Here is a 17,714-nt window from a genome sequence, read left to right on the forward strand (position 1 = left end):
AGTCTTATATATTCCCTGAACACCTTAGATTAATTGAAGTATAAGTATATGGTGAAATGACATAATGAAGATTATTTAATAAAGAAAAAGAGACTGGTGGATATTGATAATAAATGCTATGATCAGTAAATAACATTTTATCTTCATTCATCTCAAGCTTGATAGATTTTGAGTAAAGTTAACATTTTTAACATCTAAATGTATTCCATTGCATTTGCTAACCTTTTATAAGAGAGAATTCATTCTTGATGGTAACTTGGAACTTCACTTGTTCTCTCTCTCTCTTTTTTTTTTCTCTTTCTCTTTTACTTGTTCCCTTATAGAATGTTTCTCCATCCCAGAGAGATGAAGTGATTCAGTGGCTGGCCAAACTCAAGTACCAATTCAACCTTTACCCAGAAACATTTGCTTTGGCTAGCAGTCTTTTGGACAGGTTTTTAGCTACTGTAAAGGTAAATATTTTAGGATACAGTTAAACACAACCTCTTGTTTGAGGGTTTATATGCTAAACCAGGGGCAATTAGTAAACATTCTGGAAAGTGAAAAAGATTGGAAAACCTTCCTGGAAATGGTATATGTGCCTATTAAGACATGATGTTTTTTGCCATTGCTTTAAATTTTTGGAAATATTTCTAATTGTATTCTGTAATTTTCTTTTTGCTACAAGTATTCATAACTTATACTTAACCTGTGAAATTTTTGATTTCCTGATTTTAAATACCGTATATCAGCAGAACGTTGTCTTTTAACACATTGGTGTACTAGAAGTGGACAGTGAACTAGACTAGAAAAGTATAAGCCTATTGCACATTTTTTTCTTTATTTATTGAATATCCATATTGTGTAGTGTTTTGAAAATATATAAATTCTAGAGGCATACATTTGGAGTATAACAAAATGAACAACGTAAAATAAGTTTGTTATATTTTTGTTGAATGACAGCATACAAAAATACATAAAGAAATTTATATTGTCCCTGTTGGTGTAATATATCATTGGCTATATTATGTGAAATTTGTCATAGTAGGCCCTCAATTGATTTAAATCAGAAATACAGCATTCATTTAATGGCAAGGCATGAAAAAGTAGAAGAGTAAATCATTTGTTGTCATTTGTATGCCTAGGAATATGTAAGCTGAGGGAACTACGAATTCAGTGTCGGGGATGCTGTACTCTTTGTTATAAAAAATAGAAGCCAGTGGAAGAATTTGGATGGCCACTCAGTTACCTTTTTATAAAGTTTCACACTTGTACTCTTAAGAGACTTAAAGAATTTTTAATTATAATGATACTAATTGCCTGAAATGTAGGTAATCTGAGATGTCTACTTTTATCTCTGTATCAAGTCCCCCCCCCCCTCACATTCCCCCTACTATAGCTAACCTCCCTTACAGAGAAAGATAGTGTCCTTTCTTGATTTTTATGTTCTTCACAAATTATTAATAACCTTATTGTAGCTTCTGTCACAGAAAAGGTTCTTACCTTATTATTGAACATTTTAAACAAATTTGGGGGAGTTTCTGGATCAGTGAGAGAATGTTGCCAAGTATAATGTCATTATTTTCATGTTTCTTATTTAATGGGTCCTGTCATGTTATTAGCATAAGATTCTCTTAGATGGTTAATCTGTGTTGAAATATGTATTCATGTTTGTTTTTTTTTTTTTAATTTTTTCAACGTTTATTTATTTGTGGGACAGAGAGAGACAGAGCATGAACGGGGGAGGGGCAGAGAGAGAGGGAGACACAGAATCGGAAAGAGGCTCCAGGCTCTGAGCCATCAGCCCAGAGCCTGACGCGGGGCTCGAACTCACGGACTGCGAGATCGTGACCTGGCTGAAGTCGGACGCTTAACCGACTGCGCCACCCAGGCGCCCCTGTATTCATGTTTTAAATAAAAGCAGACCATACAAGGCTGCAGCAATTAATGGAGCCTCAATCCTAACTGTGCAGAAGAAAATGCTACGTAGCTCTTGAAAAGTATGGACCCTGATGGGGCACCTGGCTGGCTCAGTTGGAAGAGTGTGCAGCTCTTGATCTTGGGGTTATGAGTTTGAGCCCTACTTTGGGTGTAGAGATTACTTAAATAAACTTAAATTTTTTAAACAAGTATGAACCCTGAGCCCTATTTAGCTTCTGAATCTGAATCTCTAGTTGGTGATATCTGGATGTCTGTATTTAAAGAAACAAAACAAACTGCACAGATGATTCTGATGTACATCCAGGAATGAGAACTACTGTTTCTTAAAAAAAAAAAAATCACACTTGCTATTGGGATTCTTTTTATTATAAAATTTATTGGTGCCCTTGATTTAAGGGTTGCATTACCTAACCTAAAGTTGTTAACTGTTGGGCTCTTCTTTGTAGTGAACTCTGATTACCTCAAGGATTTGGTCTGTTGTATACTTGGGGAGATAAGGGAGCCTGGAAAATGGTCTTAGCTACAAGATCTGCCTTCACTTCCTGTATCGCTTGTGTGATGTCCCTTAACTGCTGAGACATAATAGACATGACAATATTTTTGGAAGTGCTTTCTAAATCATAATATTCTGATTAATATTAATGATTATCTGAAAATGTTGATAGTTTTGAACCAGCTGTTATTTTTCATGTAGGCAGAGGACTAGAAGGTTCTAGACAGTATGCCACTTTAAGGCAGTGGTCACTGGCGTGTTTATTAAATAAGTTAATCAAAGCTGCATCAGGTTACCTGAAGATTTCCATAATTTCACAGGAATGTAATATTTGAGTATAAAATAAATGTCAAAACAGGGCTTATTTATGTTACATAACTTCTATGTCATTCAGTATAATTGGACTTAATTGTCCTGGTTATTTGAAACTGTATTCTGATGCTGGGTTGGCAAACTCTTATACTACCAATAAGATAGAAAGTAGGCCTACCTTGTCATAGATCAGTAAAACAGGCAAATTCAAGCCCTCCTATGTGTGTTAAACCCTTTAGAAAGATTTCCCCCCTACTAATTGATTCTGTATGTATTTAGGAACCTTTCTTATGGAACTTGAATATATGTATATGTATATATGTATATGATGCATATACATATGAATGTATGAATATGTATATATGTATATATACACACAATACACACTTGTTTTTGTGGACACTTAATTAGAAAATTTCTATTCATCTGCCAACCTATAATTTTTAAAGCATTTGGAATGTGTTTATAGTCTTTTTTTTATATTCTTTCGGTTTAATTCTCCTAACGTCTAGTAGTTAATATTACTGACGTGACAGGTAAAGAGAGTAAGATTAAAATTAGCTCAAAAAATACACACATGTACAAAGAGTTAATTTTTGGAACTTTATTAAATAAAAAATTGTCTTCTAAAATTAAATTTTTTTTTGCTGGATAGAAATTTAACTTTAGCTAACTAGCATTGGTTGAATTTCTAGCAATGTAGTATAGTATTTTCATAGAATATAATATGGCTAGGGTTGTGAACTTAAAAAAGTTGGTCCTGGTCTTAGAAAACAATGGGTGGGAATCAGATTAATTATTCCTAGAATTTTGTGCATACTGTCTCACCTGTATATCTAGTTTTGTTTGTTTGGTTTTTTTTTTTTTAACAAACTCTTACAACTTTTTGAAAAATCACTGAAGTTGCTTTTTTCTCCTCTTCAAAATTTTAGGCCCACCCAAAATACTTGAGTTGTATTGCAATCAGCTGTTTTTTCCTAGCTGCCAAGACTGTTGAGGAGGATGAGGTAAATATTTTCCTTTAAAGATTAGTTATGTCTTTTTCTTGAAAATTTCTCTCCATTTATTAGCTTGCTTTCTATTTATCTGAACAAAAATAGAAAATTAGCTTATTTTTTTCTGTCCTCTTGCCCTGCCGTGTTCCTCTTTGCTTTTGACAGAGAATTCCAGTATTAAAGGTGTTGGCAAGAGACAGTTTCTGTGGATGTTCTTCATCTGAAATTCTGAGGATGGAGAGAATTATTCTGGATAAGTTGAATTGGGATCTTCACACAGCTACGCCATTGGATTTTCTTCACATTGTAAGTATACCTGATTCTCTCAGATTTTTATTTGAATATGTAGTCTTGTTTTAGTAACCTAGAAAGTAGATTGCCCACTCATTTTTTTGTTGTTGTTGTGATTTTTAGGAAAAGAAAAATTATAGATAACCAAGGAAAACTGGGAAATTAACATATATGTCAAATTACATGAAACTAAAACTACAGACTTAAGAAATTGAGTAATACCTGAGGTTATATCAGTTTCTGTGCATAATTTACCTAAAACTTAAAATAAAACTAATATGATGTTCTTACGATTTCTTTTCAGTTCCATGCCATTGCAGTGTCAGCTAGGCCTCAGTTACTTTTCAGTTTGCCCAAATTGAGCCCATCTCAACATCTGGCAGTCCTTACCAAGCAACTCCTTCATTGTATGGCCTGCAACCAGCTTCTGCAATTCAAAGGATCCATGCTTGCTCTGGCCATGGTTAGTTTGGAAATGGAGAAACTTATTCCTGATTGGCTTCCTCTTACAATTGAACTGCTTCAGAAAGCACAGGTAGGTGCCAATCAAATTAAGTGTTCATTTTAAGTTCATCTCTCATAGGGATACGTAGGGTTGCTAGATGACTATAAAACTAAGAGACATTTCTAATCTTATAATGGCAAACTGCTTTTAAGAGGAGACAAGAGTAAAGTAATACATACTTCAAACTTACAGGCTAGGTGAACTTTCTTCTCTTGTAAAGCTTAGTCTTTTTTTTGCTTCTTTTCAACCCTTCTAAGTTACTTAAATTTTTAAGAATCTTGGCAAATTAATAAGAATCTCTATAATATATTGTCCTTTAGTTTTGTACGAAGAACCTTCTTAGCTATATTTGTAGGTTTCACCATAGTACTTCTATACTTCGCTTATTTTGTAAAAATCAAAAACATAAATGGCAAGAAGTTTGCTTTTTAGACAAGCAAATAATTGACTAGAAAGTGAAGTATTTGTATTAGACTTTGTCAAGTAGAAGCTAACTTTCTGAAAGAGGTTTTGTCCTGGTAGTTCCTATTATTGCCTAAAATCAGTCAATCACTTCTATCTGCAAATTGGTATAAAATCTTACAGGCCAGTTAAATTTTTTGTCAACTATCTATATAAAATGTAAGAGTTTTAATGGAGAAAATTCTCAAATGGATAGTTAGTAATGGTACTATATGTTAGCAAATGCTTTGAATAATCTTATGTCACCCAATAGAATGTAAAGTTTAGATCTGCATACCATACTCCTCTGCCAACTGAGTCCATAAAAGACTTATGAATTCACTTTCCCTTTATATGTCCTTATTTATTCTTATTTGGTAGTAGTTATTCTGATATATTTTATTGGATTTTATTTAGAGAAGAGACTTAAATTCTGAGCTAAAGTAATTATATTTTATAATAAAAAAACTAGTCTTAGCAAAGAGCTTCAGTTATTGAACTAATAAAACTTAGAATACTATTAAAGAAAAATGAGAATAATACTTGAATTTGGCGTTTTGTAAGATGCTTATAATTGATGTCATAGATATGAACTGTAAAAGTTAGCAGACATAGAAATACCTCAGTGCTACCTCTTAGCTCTGAAAATTTTAGGCCCTAGTCTGTGAGCAGAGAAGGATTGAGGGTCTTTTCATAAAAGGTTGGTGATCAACACAGTATATTAGCTAGAGGCCCATTCCTCTTTTGTTTTGTTTAGTTTTTAGCATGGGTCAGCTTGTTCTATATCCCTGGGATAGATAGGCATATGATGTTAGTTAGAAACACAGGCTGTTTCTCCTTTACAGGAGAGAAATTTTTTTTCTTCAATTTTTTTTTTTTTTTTTTAACGTTTGTTTATTTTTGAGAGAGAGAGAGACAGAGACAGAGCGTGAGCAGGGGAGGGACAGAGAGAGAGGGAGACACAGAATCTGTAGCAGGCTCCAGGCCCTGAGCTGTTTGTCAGCACAGAGCCCGACATGGGGCTCGAACCATGAACTTATGAGATCGTGACCTGAGCTGAAGTCGGACGCTTAACCGATTGAGCCACCCAGGCACCCTGAGATAAGTTCTTCTACGTACCTTAGATTGTTATAATTGAAAAGTATTTCTTTCCATTGAAATAAATGCTATAGTGAAAGTAGATTCTGTGAGATAGTTGATATTTAGTGAGAATTTTTAGAAACTATCACAAATCATAGAAGAGAATAGTGTGGTACAGGAAATTTACTTTGCTTATCTATTGTATTGGAAAGTGAAGTTGAATGTTAGTCATTTACATTAGACTATGGAAGTGGGGTATGGGACATTAATAGAAAACCTCTACATTTCATTTTTCATTTTTTTATTGGGACAAATGACATCTTTAAATGCTCTGACTTGATCTCTGTGCTAATTCCCAAAGCTAGTACAGGAAAAGTTGTTATATGAACTGTTATTGTCACAAAGAAAGGACGGACTTTGAAGCATAAATAATAAGAATGTTATAAATAGCGTATGTATTCTGTAGCTTTGAGAGTTTGTTTCTAAAAAACACTGGAAAATAAGCTTATCTTATTCTCTTTCATAAGTCTTCTGGTGTTTTGTGTTAAGAAAATGTTCACTGAAACTTGTTCCTTTTTTACTGAAGTAGTATTATAGACTTGGAATTCTTGGAATTTGAAGGGATCTTCTTAGAAATTCCATTCAACTCCTTTATTTTAAATCTGCAGTTCAGGGTACTTGGTACTTTCTCAGAGACCCACAGGACTACTTAGTAAAGGACCAATGCTTTGTCCTTACAAACCTTAAAGATTTAGTTCAGTGGTTTTCAGCATTTCTTTTAGAACTGGAATCCTTCCCTTGACTCCAGTAAAATCTTGTACACACACAATCCCAGAATGTAAGGTAGGAAAGTATTTCTTTGTAATATGTATTTGGGGCAGAGACCTGTTGGATGCAGAGTCTGAACATGGCCCCTTCCCTTCTGCATATTGTTTGGATATAGTTTGAAAACCAGTGTTTTTCTTATACATACATAAATAGTTATATTCCACAAACTTTTACTGGAAAATCTGTGATCTGGGCACTGGGAATACAGTGGTTGTAAAAAAACAAAAAAAAAAGGTTCTGCCCCGTGTAGTATTCAAATTCTAATGGAGAAGATAAAAACAATGTCACAGCACTTGAGATTTTGGTACTTGGTCTTTTTTTTTTTTTTTTTTTAATTTTTTTTTTTTCAACGTTTATTTATTTTTGGGACAGAGAAAGACACAGCATGAACGGGGGAGGGGCAGAGAGAGAGGGAGACACAGAATCGGAAACAGGCTCCAGGCTCTGAGCCATCAGCCCAGAGCCCGATGTGGGGCTCGAACTCCCGGACCGCGAGATCATGACCTGGCTGAAGTCGGACGCTTAACCGACTGCGCCACCCAGGCGCCCCTTTGGTAGTTGGTCTTAACAGTTCTCTAAAACCAGCTGGGACTGATAGCCAACATATGTGGCCTAAACCTGGTGGATCTGGATTCTTGAAGGCTTAGTGCTATGTTTGCTAAGTTCATTTGTGTTTAGGTAGGAATACGAGGTCTAATATCTTTGTAATTAGATGTGTTCAAATAAATATTCCTCCTGGATTCTTGGGTCTAGTATAGGAAATTTTTGTGGAGTATTGGTGAGACCATGCCAGAATTACTTATAACATGTTTCTCAGTATCCTGGTTTGAGAGGACTGCTGATTTTTATCCTAAATACCTCATGCTGTGTGGGAGCCACTGTCACTGGCTCTGCCTTTGTTCCCTCTGGAATTCAGACAAAGTTTCCCTGGTTTGAAAGGCAAGCCTAGTTGACCTCCCAGTTCCCTCCTAGTTGACCATCCCTGCCTCTTAGCTACATGTTGGTCGCCATTTTGAGATGGCCAAACCTCTTTCTCTTACCCCTTTTTTCATTGCCCTACTTCTGTAGCTGTACTCACATCTTCCTCTTTCTGACTGATGTGGCCCACCTTTGAGAATCTCAGGATGTTAACTTTGCTGAAAGAGTGTGGTGGTCTTCCTAGTCCCTAGCCAAGCAGTAGTCACAGTTGATGTTCTCTCCAGCAGTGTAAAACTAGAGGAGGGAGTTATGTGGTGCCTGGGTGGCTAAGTTGGTTGAGGGTCCAGCTTTTAGCCCGGGTCATGATCTTGTGATTTGTGGGTTGGAGCCTGGTGTCAGGCTCTGTGCTGACAGCTCAGGCCCTGGAGCCTGCTTCAGATTCTGTGTTCTCTCTCTCTCTCTCTCTCTCTCTCTCTCTCTCTCAAAAAAAAAAAAATAAATAATAAAAAAAATAATTTTTTTTTTTTTTTTTTAACTAGAGTAGGGAGTTAAAGAAGCAGGTCTTCCTCACCAGGATCTCCCAGTTCTTCTTTAAGGTGCCTAAGATCAGACTGCTGCAGCAGATGTTTTCAGTCCTTCATGCTGTCCACCAAACATGGGTCCTTCAGAACCTATCATTTATGTGATGGTATTCTTCGCCCCTTTCCCATCTGGATGTCTGCCCTATAATTGCTCCACCTTCCTTGGTGAGCAACATTACAGTTGTGTTTGTTTCCTTAGCAAGCGATACTTAAAAATGTTTACCGTATTTGAAGTCTGTGAACGTAGTCATGAAAAATAACAACAGATGTTCTCTTAACATCCTACAATTAGAATGAGTTCACTTTAAAACAGTTTCATTAGAGGACTTGTCTGGTGTATGAAGTTGTAGTAATTCCAGTTTATGTGCTTGTTTTGTTTCCTCCACTGGATCTCAGCAAGGGTCATACTCTTAAGTAGAACAAATTCAGGTAGTAAATTAGAAGGAATTTCTTTTGATATGTTATTTTGGAAAAAGGATTTAGTTGGATGAAAGAGTTCATATAGATGGTATTGATTTGAATAATGTCTTTCTAGCTGTCATTTTCTAAAATACAGTTGACTCTTGAGCAACACAGGTTTGAACTGCATGGGTCCAGTTATAAATGGATTTTTTTACAGTATGCTTTTATAAATATGTCTTACGATTTCCTTAACATTTTCCTTTCTCCATCTTTATTGTAAGTGTATAATGCATACACAGAATATGTGCTTATCAACTATTTGTTATTGGTAAGGCTTCTGGTCAACAGTAGGCTGTTAATAAAGTTTTGGGGAGTTGAAAGTTAGATGCAGATTTTCAACTTTGGGGGTTGGTGCCCATAACTGCCCCATGTTGTTCAAGGGTCAACTGTGTAACGTTCTATTAAAATCTATTAATTTTTTCACAGAGAAAGATTATAGTGGCATAGTCTTCCTTTTACTTGAAATACATGTCTTTTTTCAAACCAGTGGCATCTATATGAACTCTACTTTTCAGGATTCTGCTGTGGTATTATGCCCCATGGCCAAGGCATTAGAGTATTTATGATACTTTTGTGGGCCCCTGAGCATTAGTCATTTGCTAAAGAACAATATTATACTCTAGCCCTTTTTTCACTTCCCAATTTGTGTCTTTCATTTCTGTTACCACTCTTTTGTGGGCTTCTTGAAGCATTGGCTAGGGTACCTCTTTCTTTAAAGAACTTTTAAAGCCCCATTCCTCTTCTGTGTTTTTTGTTCCACTGTTCTTAGCATGACTTAGCTTGTTCTGCATCCCTGAGACATGATAAGCCCTAGCCTATGGTTGTAAGCTTAATAGTTGGGGACTATCTTTAAGTATTATAAATTCTTTTAAGGGAAGAAAAGAAATTCTAAGACTAGCTAATAGTATTTTGCCCTTAAGGTGTTACCTAGTGTCTTTTAAACTAGGAAAAAATTTAGTGAACAAAACGGTAGATATTAAAAGTGGTCATTTTCGTGTATTATTTCTGACAGTTTTAGGCATTTTAACATTTGTACTGTGATAACACCTGCTGTTGATTTCTTCTTTCCATTGATGCTTTCCTGCATAACAAATAATATTCTTACCGATAAAAATAGTATTGTGACCAAATATGTTTCTGTTATCGCAGACCATATTACTTTATTTTCTCTCTGGTATTTCACATAGTTATGCTGTGTACTGCAGGTTATATAGGTATAAATAAGATGTGGTTAAGAAATGTCCAAAAATACTTGTAAGATATACAAGACTAGAAAGTGACCCCGATAGTTAATAGTTTAAATAGGCTTCCTGGAGGTGGTGGCAGTTAGCAGGTCTGGATGGAATTGGTAATCCAGTTTTAACAGGTAGAAACAGGATGAGCAAGGATAAAGTAAGAAAGGGCAAGATTTACACAGAATAGAGAAAGCAGGCCTGTTTGGCAGAAATTGGGATAAGTCAGGGAATAAGACTGAAAAAGAGGGTTGGGGTCAGATTGTAGAGAGCCTTTATACCAAGCTAAAGAGGTTAGCTTATTTCTGGTAGGCATTGGGGTGCCGCTAAAAAAATTGAATAGGGGAAGAAATGTATGTTGCCTAGAGGAAGATTATTTTAACTAGAGCTATAATTACAGGGAAAGGAGGACAGAGAGACTAATTGGACTCCTTGAAAGCCTCCTATTACAGTCACTGTGCTAGAAGAGAAAGTTTGGGAACAGAAATGAATATGATACAATGGCTGCCTTTTGGGGGCTTATAGTCTGTAATGGAAAAAGTAAATGTTTAATGGATTAGTTTAATACGATGTGGTGTGCAATGACAGGTTGAAATAGATATAGATGGCCCTGGAATTTGGGTGTGTGGTGGCAAGAGGAGTTAAGGGTAGCTTCAGAAAGGATACCTGAACTATCCTGAAGGTTAAGAAGAAATTAGTCAAACCCCAAATTAAAAACATTTCTTCTTAAAGTTGTCAAGCCTGCTAATTTCTACAAAAATATAATTTGTCAAAAGTTCTCATTTGCTGTTTTAAACAAAATACTTAAATTGTTCTAAATTCTTAGCTAGATGATCTTCCCCATCCCTTACTTAAATTTTTTTGTGCCTCTGGTTTTTTCCTAAAATTTTTAATGAATTTTATGTTTATCTGTTCCTTGGTCCTCATGAAGAGATTGGAAGTGGCAGAGGGTGGAGTGAAGGGCCCTGTAGACAAGAGGAATACACTGGACAAGAGTGGACATTGCATATACACAGTGAACAAAAGAGAATAGTTTCTGTTTTCATGAAGATGTTGCATATAATTGCAGTTACAGAATTAAAGTTCCAAAGAGACTTCCATTAGAAGTACAGATGTGGTCATAATCCCTAAGAAGATGATGGGTAGACTGGAGGAATAGCTGAATTTCAAGTAGAAGATGTGGGGAGAGACAAAGCTGGGGAGGACAGAGGGCACAGTGAGGAAAAGCTGCCAGCATATTAATTAAATGATCAACCTTTGTTTTTTTTTTTCCTGGCCCAGATGGCTAGCTCCCAGCTGATCCACTGTCGGGAGCTTGTGGCACATCACCTTTCTTCTCTGCAGTCTTCCCTGCCTCTAAATTCCGTTTATGTCTACCGTCCCCTCAAGCACACCCTGGTGACCTGTGACAAAGGAGTGTTCAGATTACATCCCTCCTCTGTCCCAGGCCCAGATTTAGATTTCTCCAAGGACAACAGCAAACCAGAAGTGCCAGTCAGAGGTGCAGCAGCCTTCTACCATCATCTCCCAGCTGCCAGTGGGTGCAAGCATACCTCTGCTAAACGCAAAGTAGAGGAAATGGAAGTGGATGACTTCTATGATGGAATCAAACGGCTCTATAATGAAGATAATGCTTCAGAAAGTGTGGGTTCTGTTTGTGGCACTGATCTGTCAAGGCAAGAGGGACATGCTTCTCCTTGTCCACCTTTGCAGCCAGTTTCTGTCATGTAGCTTCAAGTGTTACCTTCAAGTGCAAACTAAGGCAGACTACTCTGGGAATTAGGAACATGGAAAACCAGGAAAGGTTCTATAAAGTTATATACCTTATCAGGCCGATTTGAAGTGAGCCAGAAAAAAACCCATTTACTTGGGTAGCAAATTATAATCAACATTATTTAAGCATTTAAAGACCAAAAAAGTTAGAAACTTCAAAAAAGATCAAATTTTTTTTTAAGTTAAATTTTTTTAGTATTTGTCAGTTCCATTCTTTTCTCTGCTAAGATGTAATGGAGATTAACCCCATGTCAAAAATTTATATTCAAGTGTTTTAAGTTCCAAAATTCATAGCTAGCACACTCTGTCACCAGCATCCTGATTTAATTTTCCTCATTTTTGCTTGCTTGTTTATTGAATACTAAATGAACTTTATGCATGTTGATCTATAGCCTGACTTCCACTGATTAGGAAACCCTCAAAATTATTTTTTAGCAATTTAGTGAATAAATTCATTTCAGTGTGACAGCCATGTTTGATCCATGATTCAAATTAATCCCAAAAGGGTACTTTAAAATTGCCCCATATGAATGAGAAGTGGTAATAGAAAAAGGACTGACATTACCACATTGATTTTGTGTTTCTTATTTCAATTCCTGGAGTCTGGAAACAAAATTATTGTTTTATTTTTGTTTTTCTTAAATTGAAGCTTAAAAGTGGCATGTAATTAGGATATGGTTAGATTTGTTGAAAGCATTTTTGAAATTTATATAAAAGAATTTGTGATAAAGTTAATGTATCCAGGTGCTCACCAAAGAAACATGTAACAACTAAGATATTTTTTTTTTTTTTTTTTTTTTGGTAACTGATCAGTTTTCATTCATTTGTAATCAGTAGGAGAGACTGTCTGGATGTCGGGGCAGCTCTATGATTTGGGTCTATAACATGTAATAACTGAATTCAGTGCCCTAGATTTATGTTAAGCTATTAGGATTTTCTTGATGGAAGTTATTCACCCTCCCTGTATTTCTCTTAATGACTTTTGGATCCTCAGCTCCCTGTTCAGTCTGAAGAAGGTATTGCAGTCAGAACCATGTGCTGATGATAAAAAGCCTCTGGTAGCAATAAAAGTTGTCCTTAACCTTTGTATCTTTAACTTTTTTTCTGCTTGTGAAGAGGTACAAGTTCCTGATTGCTTAGACACTGGTATTGGGATAAAAATCCCAAATATATGCTCACAGAAAATAAAACAGGATTTAAATGTTACTGAGGAATGTAGGTTTTGACGTAAAGAATTTTTCTATTATCTCTTTTTCTTACCTTCCAAATAGTAAATTTTCATTTGATGGAATGGTTTGTGAGAGCACCCATGTCTGGATGACATGATTTTTAGCCCACTGGTTTCGTTCTGTTTAGCAGAGCAAGAGTATTCTTAGGTCACCACTTGACTTCTTTGAAATTACTAAGGTTTGACTGCCTGCACAACCTTGCAATCCATTCAAATGGGAAACTTTTACTTCCGTGTAAGTACAGGCAGTGGGAGGGAAGTTTTAAAAACATGAACTATTTATGGGTGAAGATAGCAAGAGATTGGCTTTGTAGATACACATTTTAAAATATCACTTACCCTAATTTTCATCTGGTCTGTTACTTAATTCTCCTGCATTGGGGAGCTCTAAGAAATTTACAACTACACATGTTCACCATTTCTGTTAAATAAATGGCACTTAATCCCCCCTACCTCCATTTAACAGATGTTCAAGCTAGGGATGAAACTGAGTCTAACATTAGAATATTTCTAGTCCAGCCACTACAGATTGAATATAAGAGGGCAATAAGATTTTAATTAGTTGACTTTGAGGTTTTCTAATCTTACCAAAAACTGATACATCAGTTTGGAACATAGTATTGTTTCTAAAAAAAAAGTGTTTTTAAAAATATTTTGGAGAGAGAGTGCACACAAGCAGGACAGCAGAAGAGAGAGGGAGACACAGAATTCAAAGCAGGCTACAGGCTCTGAGCCGTCAGCACAGAGCCCAACGTGGGGCTCGAACTCATGAATCGAGAGATCATAAACTGAGCCAAAGTCAGACACTTAACTGACTGAGCCACCCAGGTGCTCCAGAACATGGTAGTTCTTCTGGGAAACTGAGTTGGGATGGTTGGGCTGCCAGCTTTCATGCTTCAAAGCTACTTAGCCCATAGTTCAATTAAATGAAGGTACTTAGGGGACCAGACCTTCCTGAGCACCCTTTTCAGTTCACTCTTCCAGAGACCTGAGCTACCATGGGTTCTTGGCTCTGAGGAGCCTGAACTCATGGATCGAGACAGAAAAAGCACAATATTCTTGAACAGCATGGAGTTTTTCATTGAATATGTTCCTGCTCATTACTCTGTCCCTAGTTACTTGTCTTAAATCTTGGCATCACATCACAAATTATTCTTTCAGTATTTGGAAACTTGAGTTTTATGGGTAATCGGTATCTCCACGTGGTTAGAAAGCCTATCATTCCATGAAACCTCCACAAAGGCAAGGGAATAAATAGGTATAAATTATCCAGTCTTTCATTTAACAGAAAAAGTTAAAGTGAATGCTCTACCTCTTGAAATTCAGACTATAGCGAAGAAGCTATTTTTTCAATTTGAGAGTATAAAGTTATCTGTGGAGAATTGAATGTTTTTTCCACAGATGATGTATTAGTGTGGGGGAGGGGGAAGGCTGGGAATGGGGAGTGTTCCCAAATGCCAGTAAAAAGGTTCATAGCAGCACTCTCAACAATAGCCAAATTATGGAAAGAGCCTAAATGTCCATCAACTGATGAATGGATAAAGAAATTGTGGTTTATATACACTATGGAATACTACGTGGCAATGAGAAAAAATGAAATATGGCCTTTTGTAGCAACGTGGATGGAACTGGAGAGTGTGATGCTAAGTGAAATAAGCCATACAGAGAAAGACAGATACCATATGGTTTCACTCTTATGTGGATCCTGAGAAACTGAACAGGAACCCATGGGGGAGGGGAAGGAAAAAAAAAAAAAAAAAGAGGTTAGAGTGGGAGAGAGCCAAAGCATAAGAGACTGTTGAGAACTGAGAGCAAACTGAGGGTTGATGGGGGGTGGGAGGGAGGAGAGGGTGGGTGATGGGTATTGAGGAGGGCACCTTTTGGGATGAGCACTGGGTGTTGTATGGAAACCAATTTGACAATAAATTTCATATATAAAAAAAAAAAAGGTAAAACCAATTTGCCTCAAGTGTTGCTGACACTGCCTTTGGTTTGAAGGAAGCTAGAGCATAGCTCTTCACTCAGTTGAGCTGATGAGACAGAGCTTAACATCTCCACTGTTGGAATTAAGACATTGGTGTCTGTCCCCCAGGTAGTATTTATTTTCTTCTGTTAGAAACAACATATGTGTGTCCACTGTACTCTACATACCTGGATTTTCAAGCTTCCTAATTTACTCATTCTGGAGTTCCTGAAATAAGAAAGTAAGTCGTGCTTGAACATTACTGCCCAGAGCAACACTGGCCTTTCACTTAATGTGACCGCTGATGCTAGGCCAACATGGTAAGGAGCTTGTCTTTGTCCTAAAGGTAGTTTGTACATTTTCAGGTGGAAAGGGAAGATACTATGCCAGATGGTCTCACAACCATCCTGAAAACTCCTACCCCTGGTCTGCATTAGCAAGTTGAGGGTTAGAGAATTATCTGATGCCACATAGCTAAGAATTAATAAGGCTCAATTTCTAACTCAAACCTTTGCCCTTTGTATTTGATAACACAAAGCGTTGTCTAATGTAATTACTTCTGAAACCTCAAAATTCTTGAAATTAGCCTTTAAGTTGTTAATAGAATGTCTCCTCTTCCTGTTATTAAATGTTTTGAGCTTTGGCCACTAGGTGGTGCCTCGAGGAAAATAAAACATCTTTTTAAGTATCTGGGAGAAATTGAGTCACTTGGGCTGACTGTAGGAGAGTGAGGAGTTGAACACTTGTCTCTTGTTAAACATTAACATCATTTGCAGTTATAAATTCACATTTAAGCACAGGAGACCTGTGTATGTATCTGGGACTGAGGGGAAATGCCCAAGATCTGCCATGGTATGGAGCAGATTGTGACGACAGGTCTCCTACCAAAATCAGAAACAAAACCAGTTTTACAAAACTAATCATAATTTTTGTCAGTTGTCTAGTCCTGCAAAATAACCTAGAAATGCGATTGAGAATACTTGAAAATAGCCAACCCCCCAAATCTTGCTGGATTTGAGTCCAGCAAGCTTTGAGTTGATTTGACCAAATTCATTAAGACAGAAAAGATGAAGTACATGCTTATATAGCATAGATTGCATCAAGGAATTAAAGCTTTCACTCACCATGAGTTTATGGGTTCTATGATGTACCAATATGCCTAAGACCCAGGTGTAGGATAGAGACCTCATGTCTTGCAAGCCCTTTATTATTGAAAAGTGTAATAAGAGTTAACCAAGAATATCTTACCAGAGAAATTTGGGCAGCGCTCACAATTCATTTTTAGTTTCCAGGAGCTTCTGAGTTAAGGGTGAACTGGGAAAAACCTCTCCCTTTGTCTTGACTATAAAGTACAATCTTCATAGCCTATCAAATGCCAGAAGTGTTGATCTTAATGTGTTACACAACAGCAGAGTAGAAAAGTATAGGCCCGGTGAACTGGTTTCTCATTTCTCAGAAACAGCATATTTTGTTAGGAAAGAGGCCACTTCAGACTGAAGGGCAACCTTAAGCAATCAATGAAAAGCAATCTGGGCAAGGTGGGAGAGAGGGCTTTTGCTTTTCAGAATACAATGTCTTTAAGCAATTTAGCATTGAAAGGGCTTACCTTTTGCTCCAAAAACTTGCTGTGTTCATAAGATATACAGAGACAAGTGCAATTCATAGTGTTTGGCTACATTCCCAGCATCTAATGTAGGCCTGGTACAGTATAGAGAATAAAGTGTTTGTAAAGAGAGAGAGGGACAGGGTGGGGAAGGTGGGTGGATGGATGTGAATAAAGGGCAGGAGTGCTAGAATTGCGCCTTCACAGTTCTAAGAGCACTGGGCAGAGAATGCATGGTTAAGCTGGACTCTTTGAACAATTATTATTCTGCACTACCCCATACACACTTTTGGGTTTTTGTTTGTTTTAAATGTGGGACAGGGACCAGCCTCATTATAATAGCCTCTGCCTCCTCTGATCTAGGTGCTGTAATTTTGAAAGTTTCTACATGGACCAAAGTGCCATTCAACTCACAGCACTGCAAGTAACTGATTTGAGGCAGATGTTAGATCTTCATTTGTGCTTCAACAATATTCCACTGACAGCCAAGAGATCTCATTTCTGTATAGCTACTTGTCAGGTTAGGAAGGTTGGGAAGGGAGGTGAGTCGATATCTAGGCTCACAATTCATCTTTTCTTCTTGTAGTGCAACTATGCAAAACTACAATTAGTCTTTTCAAATCAACACATTAAATCCCTTCGATAGCCAAGGGGGTTTCAGCTACTTGCTAGAGACTGATCTGAAAGCCAGATGGTACCAGTCACAAGGACTAAATGCCATGGTCTTAAGAACTCAAGTGCAAGGATCTTCAAAGGGATCCACACTGATACCACTGTCTGTCTCCAGGGTGGAAAGGACAGTCATCTGCAAAGCAAAAGGTTTGGTGTAGAAACAGCATTGAAATACAGTGAAGGTTCTGTAGTTTTTCAGACATCCAGAACAGTTTACTTATAAGCTAGGCCAATAGGCAAAAACCCATCAATAACTAAGAAGGAAGTTTCATTTGGTAGATACAGTGGATTGGCGGGGTGGGGGGTGGGGGGGGAGGGAGTTTGGCCTAGCATATTGGGAAGATGAGTTAATTTTTTTTCCGCTCCAGCTCAGCAAATACTGATTCAGAAGATCTCTCCTTTATACATGCGCCAATC

General features: G+C 37.0%; 1 protein-coding gene and 1 long non-coding RNA gene across 3 annotated transcripts in view; both read left to right on the forward strand.

The window, feature by feature from the left end:
* CCNI (cyclin I) overlaps positions 1-12,920 on the forward strand; it is a 37,989-nt gene extending 25,069 nt beyond the window's left edge. For both annotated transcript variants that reach the window (XM_040480627.1, XM_040480634.1), the window contains 5 exons: positions 324-452; positions 3,658-3,732; positions 3,886-4,026; positions 4,316-4,546; positions 11,340-12,920. In XM_040480627.1, coding sequence (XP_040336561.1) covers positions 324-452; positions 3,658-3,732; positions 3,886-4,026; positions 4,316-4,546; positions 11,340-11,789 — 1,026 coding nt within the window. In that variant the 3' untranslated portion in view covers positions 11,790-12,920. The remainder of the gene's footprint in view (positions 1-323; positions 453-3,657; positions 3,733-3,885; positions 4,027-4,315; positions 4,547-11,339) is intronic.
* An 880-nt stretch (positions 12,921-13,800) lies between these two features.
* On the forward strand, positions 13,801-15,898 carry LOC121033934 (uncharacterized). The gene is made up of 2 exons (XR_005792207.1): positions 13,801-14,527; positions 15,009-15,898. It is a non-coding gene; the product is annotated as an uncharacterized LOC121033934 (long non-coding RNA).
* Positions 15,899-17,714: the final 1,816 nt, after the last annotated feature.

The sequence above is a fragment of the Herpailurus yagouaroundi genome, unplaced genomic scaffold, assembly GCF_014898765.1.
Source record: "Herpailurus yagouaroundi ecotype Mexico unplaced genomic scaffold, PumYag 28, whole genome shotgun sequence".
Classification (NCBI taxonomy): Eukaryota; Metazoa; Chordata; class Mammalia; order Carnivora; family Felidae; genus Herpailurus; species Herpailurus yagouaroundi.